We start from the raw sequence: 13,390 nt of genomic DNA on the forward strand, positions 1-13,390 counted from the left end.
AACACTACTAAAAGAAGAACAAAAAAACCTAATTAATACTTGGTATAAATGGCCCCTCACTTCAGTCATTTTGTCTCTTCACTTTAGTGGCCCCATAATGCTAGGTACTCTAGAGCAGTGCTCTACAAACCTTTGAGATCACGCACCCCTATAAGTAAAAAAATTTTGAGCACGCACCCCCTGCCGCACCGAAGCAAAAAAACAAACAAAAAAACTCCACCACTTTGGAGATCACTGGATGTACACTAAGCCCTGGTCTACACTACGAGTTTAGGTCAAATTTAGCGCACAGCAAGCAAGCGGAGAAACTGTTTTCCCCAACAGCCAGGAACTGCTTTTCACTCTGGATCTAGTACTCTTCCAACCCACCCAAGGTGGGTTCCTGGATCTAGAAAGCAGCGAAGGGACCTCTGGTGAGTGTACCTTTGTAAATATAATACATGGTTTAAAAGCAAGCGTGTTTAATGATTAATTTGCCCTGAAGACTTAGGATGCATTTGCAGTCAGTACAGCTACTGGAAAAGTCTGTTAACGTATATGGGGATGGAGCGGAAATCCTCCAGGCATATCTCAGTGAAGCTCTCCTGAATGTACTCCCAAAGCCTGTTAGCTACATGGTGGTGGTGGGGGGTGGGTAAGCAATCATCCCAGAGAATTGTGTGTGTGTGTGTGAGAGGGGAGGAGGGTTAGTTGGGTTTGTGCTGCACATTAACCCGAAAACTGCAGCCTGTCCTTTTAAATGGCCAACCCATTTTAAATGGCCAACTCAACGGGTACTTGATATGTGAAATGAGGGCACTGCTGTTTGAGACCATTCCCACATGTTATGAAGGTTAAAGAAGCCAAAAGACTGTGGCTTACCATGGCTGCCTGCAAGCCGAATTCTGTTGCCTGCTGGCCGTGTGTGTGATCTCCACACCAAACCGGCAGGCCCTCAATATAAGAGGCAAAATGCGACCTTGTAAAGAAAGCACACATGCTATGTAATGTTAACATCTTGGTTCACTGTGAAAGACTCTACCCATTGTTCTCTAAAGTGTCTTTTTAAAGACTACTCTCCCTTTTTTTCCCTCCCACAGCTGCAAATGTTTCAACGCTCCCCGTATCATCTCCGTCCCAGAGGCTAGCGAAGATTAGAAGGTGAAAAAAAAAGCACTCGTGATGAAATGTTCTATGAGCTCATGCAGTCCTCCCTCACTGAAAGAGCCCAGCAGAATGCATGGAGGCAGACAATGTCAGAGTGCATGAAAGCACAAAATGAATGTAAGGACAGGAGGGACATGCAAGAGAAGAGGTGGCTGGAGCAAGAGGAGAGGTAGCGGGAGCAAGATGATAGGTGGTGTCAGCGTGATTAGAGGAGGCAGGAAGCAATGCTTAGGCTACTGGAGGATCAAACTGATATGGTCCAGGGTATGGTTGAGGTGCAGGAAAGGCAGCAAAAGCATAGACCGCCACTGCAATCCTTGTGTAACCAACTGGCCTCCTCCCCAAGTTCCATAGCCTCCTCACTCAGATGCCTAAAAACATGGTGGGGGGGCCTCCGGTCACCCAACCACTCCACCCCAGAGGACTGCCCAAGCAACAGAAAGCTGGCATTCAATAAATAAGTTTTGAAGTTCAGTGTGGCCTTGTCCTTTCCTCCTCCCCCACCCCAACTGATGCTTCCCTCCTCCCCCACCCCTCTCGGGCTACCTTTGCTGTTATCCCCCCATTTGTGTTACGAATTAATTAAGAATGCATGAATTTGAAACAACAATGACTTTATTGCCTCTGCAAGTGGTGATCAAAGGGTGGGGCAGGGAAGTAGAGTGAACCAAGGGGGTGGGTTTTCATCAAGGAGCAACAAACAGAACTTTCACACCATAGCCTGGCCAGTCATGAAACTGGTTTTCAAAGCTTCTCTGATGCACACTGCACCCTGCTGTGCTCTTCTAACTGCCCTGGTGTCTGACTGCGCGTAATCAGTGGCCAAGCGATTTGTTTCAACCTCCCACCCTGCCATAAATGTTTCCCCCTTACTCTCACAGATATTGTGGAGCACGCAGAAAACAGTAATAACGATGGTTTCTCTGAGGTCTAACCAAGGCAGTAAACTGTGCCAGTACACTTTTAAACTTCCAAATGCACGTTCTACCACCATTCTGCACTTGCTCAGCCTATAGTTGAACAGCTCCTGACTATTGTTCAAGGTCCCTGTTTATGGCTTCATGAGCCATGGCATTAAAGGGTAGACTGGGTCCCCAAGGATAACTATAGTCATTTCAACATCCTCAACTGTTATTTTCTGGTCTGGAAAGTAAGTCCCTTGCTCCAGTTGTTAAAACAGACCAGAGTTCCTGAAGATGCGAGCATCATGTACCTTTCCCGGCCATCCCACATTGATGTTGGTGAAATGTCCCTTGTGATTCACCAGTGCTTGCAGCACCCTTGAAAAGTACCCCTTTCGGGTTATGCACTGGTTGCCTTGGTGGTCCGGTCCCAAGAAAGCGATATGCGTTCCGTCTATTGCCCTACCACAGTTAGGGAATCCCATTGCAGCAAAGCCATCCACTATGACCTGCACATTTCCCAGAGTCACCACCCTGGATAGTTGCAGCTCAGTGATCGCGTTGGCTACTTGGATCACAGCAACCCCCACAGTAGATTTGCCCACTCCAAATTGATTCCCAACTGACTGGTAGCTGTCTGGCGTTGCAAGCTTCCAGAGGGCTATTGCAACTCACTTGTGAACTGTGAGGGCTGCTATCATCTTGGTATTCTTGTGATTCAGGGCAGGGAAAAGCAAGTCACAAAGTTCCATGGAAGTGCCCTTACGCATGCGAAAGTTTCGCAGCCACTGGGACGCATCCCAGACCTGCAACACTATGCGGTCCCACCAGTCTGTGCTTGTTTCCTGGGCCCAGAATCAACATTCCACACCATGAACCTGTCCCATTACCACCATGATGTCCAAATTGCCAAGGCCCCTGCTTTGAGAAAAGTCTGTGTCCATGTCCTCATCACTCTTGTCACCGTGCTGCTGTCGCCTCCTCTTCATGTTTCTGGTGCTGCATATACTGCAGAATAATGCACATGGTGTTTACAGTGCTCATAACTGCTGCAGTGATCTGAGCGGGCTCAATGCTTGCTGTGGTATGATGTCTGCACGGAAAAACAGCGCAAAACAATTGCAGTTGCTCTCATGGACCATAGGGTTGGCTTACGGGGACTTAAAATTAACAAAAGGGGCAGGTTTGCATCAAGGAGAAACATACACAACTGTCACACCAAAGCCTGGCCAGTCATGAAACTGGTTTTCAAAGCCCCTCTGATGTGCAGTGTGCCTTGCTGTGCTCTTCTAATCACAAACAGCCTAGTCAGCAAACAGCACCAGCGAGATTTTAAACGTCCAAAGGCACATTCTACCACCATTCTGCAGCTCAGCCTATAGTTGAACTGCTCGTTACTACTGTCCAGGCTTCATGAGCCATGGGAGCAAGGGGTAGGCTGGGGTAGGTGCAACCGCACGGTGCTGCCAGCTGGGAGAGCAGCCAGAGGCAAAAGCCTCCAACTCGCATGATATTTGAAGCAGGACTGAACCTCCATTAGATGAAACTTAAAGAAGAGAAGGACCTGCAGTCACTCCCATTTATGTCCAGGTGCCTCCGACTGACGTCACCGAGGCCAGCCAGGAGCAACCAGGAGACAGCAGCAGATGGTGCAGTATGGTTGCTAATTGTCTTTGCTAACTTGCAAAGGCAAGGAGCTGCTGCTGTGTAGCACTGCAGTACCGCATCTGTCAGCAGTGCCTAGGAGATGTACAGTGACAGTGAGCTGAGTGGGCTCCATGCTTGCCATGGTATGTCGTCTGCATGGGTAACCCAGGAAAAAAGGCAAGAAATGATTTTTTGACGTTGCTTTCATGGAGGGAAGGAGCGGAGCTTGACAACATGTACCCAGAACCACCAAAGACAATGTTTTTGCCCCATCAGGCATTGGGATCTCAACCTAGAATTCCAATGAGCGGCGGAGACTGCGGGAACTGTGGGATAGCTACCACAGTGCAACACTCCGAAAGTCGACATTAGCCTCGGTACTGTAGATGAACTCAGCCGACTTAATGCACTTAGTGGGGACAAACACAGTCGACTGTATCAAATCGATTGCTAAAAAATTGACTTCTATTATATCGACCTAATTTCGTAGTGTAGATATACCCAAAGTGTTTGCTATAATTTCCCATACTCTGCTCACGTGATGCTTGGCAGTGGGGAAACAATTCATAGATCGCTGCTCTTGCTCAAGATTTGCTTCAACCAAGGAGCATTTACTGTCAGAAAAGCACTGCAGGTCTGTGTAAGAGTTCATGTTTTAAGTCTTCCAGTGAAAACCACATCAAAGTATGTGCCTCAAACCTGCCAGAAATTCAGATCCATGTTGTTGTGTGCATCCGAAAGACCAATTTGCAGAACAAAATAAAGCTGCCCTGAACAGCTCTACATGTCTGTGAATCTCTATAGTTCTACAGGACCTACACAAACTTTTGATCTACTAATTCCAGATGAATGCTGCAATCAACAATGCCCATGTACAAACAATGGAGTAAACACAGAGCACCATATTAATTTGACCTACATAAGGATGGGGGGAATGGGCTTAGTAGACATCAATGTTTGCCAAATGGAAAGGGTTAAACTATGTACAGAAAATTATTTTCAGCCTTTTAAGACTTATTACAGACAATGGAAAATAAAAAATAAAATAGCTAACATTCTCCTTTTAAAACTTGACAATTGGTTTCAATTTTATGATTTCATGGAAATAAAGAAATGACCAAAACAATAAACCATTAAACAGGAAAGGTAAAAGAAATAATTAAAGTTACAAATCAGTTCTAGCAGAGCTTTCATAATAAAACTTTTTGAAATTAAAAAATATACAGTGACTGCAATGGCAGCTAATGGCAGCAGAGTGAAAGGGACAAAAATGTATTTCCAGTTGCTGGTAGAGGTCCACTTCACACGTGCACAATTTACTAATTGCTAATTTGCACAATGAAGTACGTGCCGTCATATTTGTACAATCAATGTTAGTCTGTTAGGGCCAAATCCTATTGTCTTTTTACTCAGACAAATCTCTCATTATTGACTTCCAGGGAGAGTCAGCCTAAATAAGGACTTCAGAACTGGCTCCCATTAACCAGCAAAGAAGGCACAATGAAAGAAAACGTCAGCACAACCCTTGTCGAGTTTGGAAAATGTTCTAGAAATATTTTAAAGTTGAGCAGAGGAATTTATAGCAAGCTTGAATTATTTAATTTGTTACCCAATCCAAATTCCATATATCTCCAACTTACATATGTACAGCAGCTAGATAAATATATAAATAAAACATACAAACAAATAAATGTTTGTATTGGCAAACTCAAATTGATCAAAATACCATCAGTTCTACACATATATTTCAAGTATAATTATTGCTTTTGGGAAAATTTAAGAATACAAAATTTCACCATAAACTCAGAATAGAATATAAAAGATTTTCTCTCACCTTTTTTTAGCTTTTGAGAAGAACATATAGGACCTCACGCTTTAAACAAGTGATTATTAAGCTGAATCTGATATTTTCATGTATTGAAAAATGATCTCTGAAGAGTCCAGATCCACTAATAGCTCTCTATAAATATCTGATCATAAGATACTCTAAGACTTTCTCCACATTTCATACACGTGGGTTAGCTATGTCTGATGACATGATCTGATGAATTATATATCAGTACAAGAAGAGATTAAAGGTCCAGACTGCTTGATATAAAATATTCCAGATGTAACTGTTTTAACGAAAATTGATGTTTAAGGGAAGTAATATGTTCGTTCTCTACATCTGATTTAAAGAAAAATCCCTGCTGCTTTCACATGCTTTATCAACATAGAGTACATTTAAAGGACAGGAGCTTGCCTAAAGGAAATGTGAGAGAGCAGATCAAACTCTGGCTTTACATAAATCAATATATTTAAATATAAACAAAGCAATAAAATAATATATAAACAAAAGGAAGTTTATGTTTTTAAAAGAAGACAATACTGTAACAGAAGTTGCTCACATGTCAATATGTAATTACAATTTTCACATTCAGACAAAGAAAAGCACATACTGTGTGTGTGTGTGTGTGCGCGCGCATGTGTGCATGAGAGAAAAAGACTGAGTGTGTTTATAAGGGGAAGAGAACAGCCTGTATCTGATATTTCTCTAGCCCCAACACACAGGCATCAGGGAAAGGTGGGACACGGGAGCTTGGGTGGGAGCAAAGTTAGGGCAGGGTTGGACTTCCTCATTTCATGAGACTTAAGCTGAGCCACTTTGCAGCAATCTAAAGTAGTCTTTCCTCCCAAGCATGGTGCACCTCAGGGGCCAGAAATTAGCCAGTACTCAGATGTCAGTTTCCTAAGGGTTAAAAAGCTTTGTGGAGTTTTTAGACTCATACAAGGAAAATTTTAATATTAAATGGAAAATGTATCAATTGAAACTGTTTTAACCACTTGAACTGAATTTTTCATGTTCCATTTTACCCCTCTGCTTGACTCTGCATAATAAGCAGATATGGGGACACTAATCTCTGAGGTCCAAATTCACGCCTGCTGAGGGAGGAAAGGTGGTTGGTGTCTCAACTCCCCTCCAAATGGCATACTACAGTTGAACACATTACAGAGAAAAGGTCTATTCTGTGGAATCCTTCCCCTTCCTGGTTATAAGGAGAGGTGGGAATGGCTCTTTGGGAGAGAGGCTCTAGGAGTCCTGAGAAAAGAGCTCAAGAAATAGCCAAGCCAAAAAGAAGATTTGAGGTGATCTTTATCTTACTATAGTTTTCTTTTTAATAAAGCCAAATCCTAGGAAGAGGTGTGTGTGGTGAATTTGGACTTTACGTGATATAACAACTGTGTTTTTAAGCAGGATGCAAAAGGAGAAAACATTTTTATGGCAAGTTGTGGGGGTTTTGTTTGTTTGGGCTGTTTATTTTTCATGGAAACTATACAAAAGGAGCTGAGGAGTTTAGAATATTAGAAGCAGTCGAAGTAATGATGGATTGCTAGGAAGTATGCAAGTGAGGCAGACAAAGGTGCATCTTAAATTCAGTTTTATCACATAGGTAAACAATTTCTCCCACCACCACCTGTGTGACAGCACACATATTAGAGATGAGTCCAAACCAAAACCCCAGATCTGAACATCCAGACTTTGCACTCTCATGGTTCAGGCCTACAGTGCTTGAATGCTGTCTAATGCTTCCCATATGGGAGTTCAGACAATTTTCATTTTTTTCATCAAGATATCATTTATGATATTTTAATAGGTGACAAAAGAGATCTGTACACTTACTCATGACACTATATTACAAAATAATAAAATGAACACTCCAGATCATTATATATTTTAAAAATAGTAATAACATCATACAATTATTAAATGAAATATATCAAGATCAGAAATTTTTTTTTGCTTTATCCGTCCAAATATAAATATATCAAGATGTTTCTCTGATACAGTGTGCATCAATTCTTCAGTAAAAGGAAGGAAAAGGAAGACATATCTAATGAGATTTGCCTCTGAATTCTTCAGGGTTAGTCATCTAGCTGGCAGAGCAGAGCAACACCTCGCTTGATCCAGTGCTGTACTGGTTTATCAGTCTCTAGCAATAGCGCAATGACAAAATTAGTAGAATGTCCAGTAGTGGATAAGATTCCCTTACGCTCACTTGTCTTGTAGAGCGGACAAATATAGGCATTGGATTTCTTTATGTCTGATTTTTTAGCTTAAAAAAGAACAAACACAGGAATGAATTATATATTGTAGATGTACTAGATGAATGAAAATAATCTAATTAAAAATCAAATATTTTTCTGACTTATTTTTAAAGCTAAATAAAAATTTGACAAAATATTTTCATCCAGCAAAACTTAAAAAAGAAGTCGCTTCTTGCTCTGCTTTTCTTTTAAAAATTAATTTACAGAATTTACATAGGCTAATAGACTAGAGGAAGTATGTTTGCTATTGTTTGCTTACAGGAATAGATGCCTTCCTTTACGACCTGCTTTTCAAATCTTTCAAAGATGCATTCAAAGCTAAATAGTTGTATAAAAATCAAAGCATTTGACTAAAATACCATCGAGTTATAGTTTAGAGCATGTTAGTAAGTGCACAAGGTCTTCATATAAAATTGGAGCTCTAAGGCAACTTGGATTCAGCAGCTTGAGAACTTAATCATGATTCAAGTTGTTTTGAGTTCCGAGGCTACAGCTCTGGAAGAACTATAGTGTGCCCAGACTGTTTACACATAACTTGTACAAAGGCTTAAATCATGTTCTTCTGACATCAGTCAGCTTCCATGAACAGACTCCTCCAATGTCAACAGAAGGGGTAAATGGGCAGAATGGAATACTTTGTGGGACTCACTCACAGCTAGTTAGAACTAAGTAGAAACTAAACCACTGTGGAGAAACATTAGGAATGTTTGAAGTCTTTTTTTTTAGGATAACTGCTCCTGATCAAAGAAAGGAGGAACCAGATGGGGAAAACAATAGTAGATGTTAGTCAGAAGAATACATTATCAGTGTTTAGTCATCTATGGACAGTATTTCTGCAGCAGTTAATGATACTTTGAGCAACATTAATTTTAACACATATGGGGTGAAATACTGGCCCCATTTAAATCAATTGCAAATGTCCCATTGACTTTTATGGAGTCAAGATTTCAACAACCATGCTTCCTTTTGCCAAGGCTAGTTTATGCCTAAAAAATACATGCAGATCCAATTTGGAGGCAGTGAAATTCATTTTATATGAAATGTCTATCTGATTAACTCCTCCTTTGTCCTATCCATGCTAAATAAACCTTTGTGGGGGGAAAAGAGGCACAGACCAGATAAATTTCAGATAAAAAACTGGGTCAGCCAGTGAAAAGACATGATGTTTGATAGGTAAGTCATTGATCATGTCAGCTGAATGGAGATCTATGTGCGTTTGGATTTTTTGATGAAAGAGAAGGGTTGGTCTTTTTGCAATATTAAAGAAATACACTACTGCAATCTCTTGTTGCATTAGAATCCAAAGAAACATTGGTTCCGGACCACTTTACTTACTTGGTTTTATCCAAATGATTGGCATCAGGTCAAAGAGCAACTTGGGATGCTGTTCAGCTAATATTCCCCTGGTGAGACAAACAAAGAAACTATTAAAACAAAATTTTATAAAAGGAATATGTTTAAAAGAGATATTTTTGTATTTTACTTTGTTTGTTGGGTAGGAAGGGTTGGGATGAGAAAAGGGAATGGAGATGAAAGGATGGGGAAGAGAAAGAGAAATGTCAGAACAAATACAGACAAAGGAAGCAAACTGAAAAGATGTAACAAGAGCGAGAAATAAATAAAAGAAGAGAGGAGGGGGATGCAGAACAGAGCTGGAGGACTTCCCTGTCTTCACCTTTCTCACAGGGTCCAGTAAAATCATCAGATATCAAAAACATTTCTCTCATAATCCCACACCAGTGATGGGATTAGGAAATAACAAATAAAAAGTCATACTGTGCTCTGACCTTTGCTGTTTAAACTCTTGGAATAAAACATGCAGTTTTTCTTGCTGAACTACATTACCTTTAAAAGTGTCCATTATCTTGTAATAGCATGATGAAAACTTAAAACCCAGTGTAGGTTTTGATTTTGTGCAGCCACTTTTATGTGTGTAAACAATTGTACAAGCAGAAGTGGGTATATAGCTGCTTTATCAGCACAAATTGAGGTGCTGGTGTGAAATTTGTATACACTGAGGGCAGGTCTACACTAGAAGCGCTACATCGGTGCAGCTACATCTTATTAGCAATGTGCACTTTTCTAATCGTCTGATAATTAGTTCCAACTACTCTGCACATTAGTTCTGAAGTTTTTTTTTTTCAAAATGCACTGCTTCACTCCGCTGGAAAAAAAAATTATCTGAGATTTTTCCTAGGCCCCTTTTAAAACATTCGCTTTGAGGGCTGTTAGGGCCTGGACCCTTACCCATCTATTTAGAAACCTTACAAAGTAGCAAGTACCATATTTGAATGACTATACAAACAGTTAAACCATAGTGGGCCAAATCCTGCCCTTCTCTTGTGCGGGACCAAGATGTGAATTGGTGCTTATCTTCATCTTATCTGCCTGTGCGTTAGGTGACTCACCCTGAGGATGGTCAGGTCGGTTGCAGCAAAGGGATAGGTCAGGGCTCCACCACCTGCTCTGTGATTGGGACTAGGAGGGCTGTTCATACACTGGGGCCCTGATGTAAAAAATTCATTCTATACTCACATAGTAAGTGCTGTAGGTTTGGAGAGGAAACACTATACTATTCACACGTGACAGACATAGCCCCTGAAAACCTTTTTCAAAAAATCAGGTCCCTCTGAGGTGTCTCAAATTGGGCACCCAGAAACTGATGCAACAGGAATCACTAGTCACTTTTGAAAATCTTGGCCTTACTGCTTTGAATGGTTCTGTGACTCATGTAGAAGGGCAATTTCATGAAAGAAAACTGCATTTTTATTATAAGTAAGCACATGGCAACATTCCCAATACTACAGTATAGCAGATTCATTGTGTTTTTTCTTGTCAAGATCTCATGAAGGAAGGAGAAGATTTTAAATTAGAGTATATCATTGAAATGTTGAAATGATGTTAAAATATTTCAGTAAATCTAATATGAGCACATAAGAAAGTTTAAGATTTATTTTAAAATTTTAATTACTGACTTGGTCCTGTCCCAGCGAGCTCCATCTAAAAATAATCCATGGATATAAACACCATCTTCTGGTGCACTATCAGATGTATCCTTAGGAATAACCTAACAGGAAATACATGTTAATACATTTCCACGGTAGTTTTGTTTTAGAGCTATTAGCTCTACAAGCCAATCTTCCAGAGAGCAACCCCAAATCAGGATAAAATAGTGAAGCCTCTTCTTTCAGTACGACTTTACATCATCAATGTTAAGATGGCAGCTTTCTATGTCATTGTTAATTATTCTTTATCATTATACTTAGAACCCTCATGTTTATCAAGTGGTTTGTTTTCTTAATTAGATGATTAAGTGTAACGAGGAATATGCTTTTAATAGCATTCCTTTACAGATATAAAGTGGAAAACAGTATGTACTACTATTTAACATGGCTGCAGATCTACAATGCCATTGCTAATCAAGGTCTCAATCCTGTAATGAGATATGTTCAAGTGAACATGTCCAATCAGGCACAGGGTTCACCTGGTGTATCTCATGGAAACATCAGGACCCATATTAGTAAAATATATTTTTATCACTTATCCATACCTGAAATTCATATCCCAGCAGGTCAATGGGAATGGTGTACTTCCTGGCATAGTTCTGCATGGCTCCAGTTAAAAAAGCTTGAGTAAAATAGAATCCTGATAGCCAAAACACACTGGGCTTTCCTAACTCATACCAGTCCTGGGAGGAGGAACAGAGAGATACTTTCAAACATCTTTGCTTTTCAGTATAGGGTTAGGTGGTATTTGCAGTTTTCCACAAAAAAATTTATTCGACCTAACTTTGTTTAGAAAGTCTAGCTATAAAGAGTCAATTTTTACCAACCCATGTCCAAATCATCCTTTAATTTTAAATCAAACAGAATTATTAGTAACACAATCCTGCTTGCTTTACCTGCAAGAATTTCAGCCTCGCTAGAAAATCTAGGATATAGCTCCCCAACGGTTTAAGACTCGGGTATGAACGGTTAGCCCAGTTCTCTGCAACTTTTCCAACAAGCAGACTGCCACTCAGGGCCTCCAGCTCAGAATCCATAACGACCAGTCCTTTAATGGCCTTTTTCAGATTTATTAAGGTAATACGTATAGTTCGGAGTAAACTAGAATTAAAGAAAATATCGCAGAACTGTCACTGAAATACAACAGGTTTGACATGATTTGTCAGATATGAAATCATCATCTCAAGAAATAATATTACATTATTGTGATGGCTATGAAACAAGTGCATAATCAGGTTTTCCTCAGTCACAATTTGCCATATTTGCAAAATTACAGATTGTGCCCTTACTGTTGCCATTCAACAGACTTTTTCTTCTGCTTATCCGTGGCCTGGGACAAATCTGTTAATTTCTGTCTCATTTTCTCCACCCCATCTTCCTGGCTTACCAAAGGGTTCTGTGAGGTTTAACTCGTAATTAAGGATAGGAGTCTGTCATGCAGGTCATAGATTCTGTGACTTTAACGGACCTTCATGACTTCTTTGGCTTCAGTCCGCCACAGTGGCAGGACTGGAGCAGCTGTCAGCCCCCAACCAGGAGCAGTGGTCAGCATCCGTAGCCAGAGCAGCATCTCAGGACTGGAGCAGCAGTCAGTCAGCCCTCGCCACAGGAGAAGCAGCCAGAGCAGTGGCTGGGGCTGATCAGACCCCAGGGCCAGAGCAGCAGCCGTCACAAGAGGATCAGCCACTGGGACTGCAGTGGCTGCTGCTGCCACAGGAGCCTGAGGAGCCTCCAGTGGGGCTCCTCCTGTTGATTCCCCCACAGGGTATTTTTACTAAAAGTCACAGACAGGTTGCAGACTTCCATGAATTTCGGTTTATCGTCCGTGACTTGTCCATGACTTTTACTAGAAATATCCATGACAAACTCTTAACCTTACTCATTATGAACTGTACAGTGCCTGAGATGTCTAGATGGAAGGTGAGACAGAAATTCTAATTATTTTCATCTGGTTAAAAATAATTGAGTCCAGACCAGAACCTAGATCCAAGCACCCCTGGATCCAAAGTCAGACTTTGCAGCTTGCCTCTGTCACTTTAATGGGCTAAGGCAAAATTCCTGATCTGGAATCCCCCAATCTTTGGGAAAATTCATGGGGAGATCCAATGATCCAGTGCAAAGTCCACCTCTAGCTTAAAAAAAAATAGAACACTATGCAGTGAATATTCTTGGGGAAATAATGGTCCAATGGCAGCTGTATAAGTTCATCTCTTTCTGTTTATGTAAAATAAAATATTTCTGCTAACATAGTTGAAGACCTAATGGCGCATTATGTTTTATGAATTGCTTTGAATTTAATAGTCTCTTGTCTATACTGTCCTGGCAAGAAATTAAAACCAGAACCCTAAAAATAATAGAATCACAGAATTGTAGGACTGGAAGGGACCTCACTAGGTCATCTAGTCAGTCCCTTGCACTCAAGGCAGGATTAAATAATAACTAGACCATTACTGACAGGTGTTTGTCTAACCTGTTCTTAAAAACCTCCAGTGATGGAGATTCTACAACCTCCATAGGCAATGTGTTCCAGTGCTTAGCTGGAACAATGTACAATATATGTATTGAGTAGATGAGGGAAGCAGGTTTCAGATAATAAAAGAGGGG

The 13,390-nt window shown here is 40.8% G+C and overlaps 1 protein-coding gene across 1 annotated transcript in view; it reads right to left on the reverse strand.

Annotated features, from left to right (window-relative positions):
* Positions 1-6,419: 6,419 nt before the first annotated feature.
* The window catches only part of DNAH12 (dynein axonemal heavy chain 12), a 178,206-nt gene continuing 171,235 nt past the window's right edge, over positions 6,420-13,390 (reverse strand). Inside the window, 5 exon segments of the mRNA XM_075073319.1 lie at positions 6,420-7,789; positions 9,117-9,184; positions 10,757-10,848; positions 11,332-11,469; positions 11,683-11,887. Coding sequence (XP_074929420.1) covers positions 7,599-7,789; positions 9,117-9,184; positions 10,757-10,848; positions 11,332-11,469; positions 11,683-11,887 — 694 coding nt within the window. The 3' untranslated portion in view covers positions 6,420-7,598.

Source organism: Chelonoidis abingdonii, chromosome 17, assembly GCF_003597395.2.
Source record: "Chelonoidis abingdonii isolate Lonesome George chromosome 17, CheloAbing_2.0, whole genome shotgun sequence".
NCBI lineage: Eukaryota > Metazoa > Chordata > Testudines > Testudinidae > Chelonoidis > Chelonoidis abingdonii.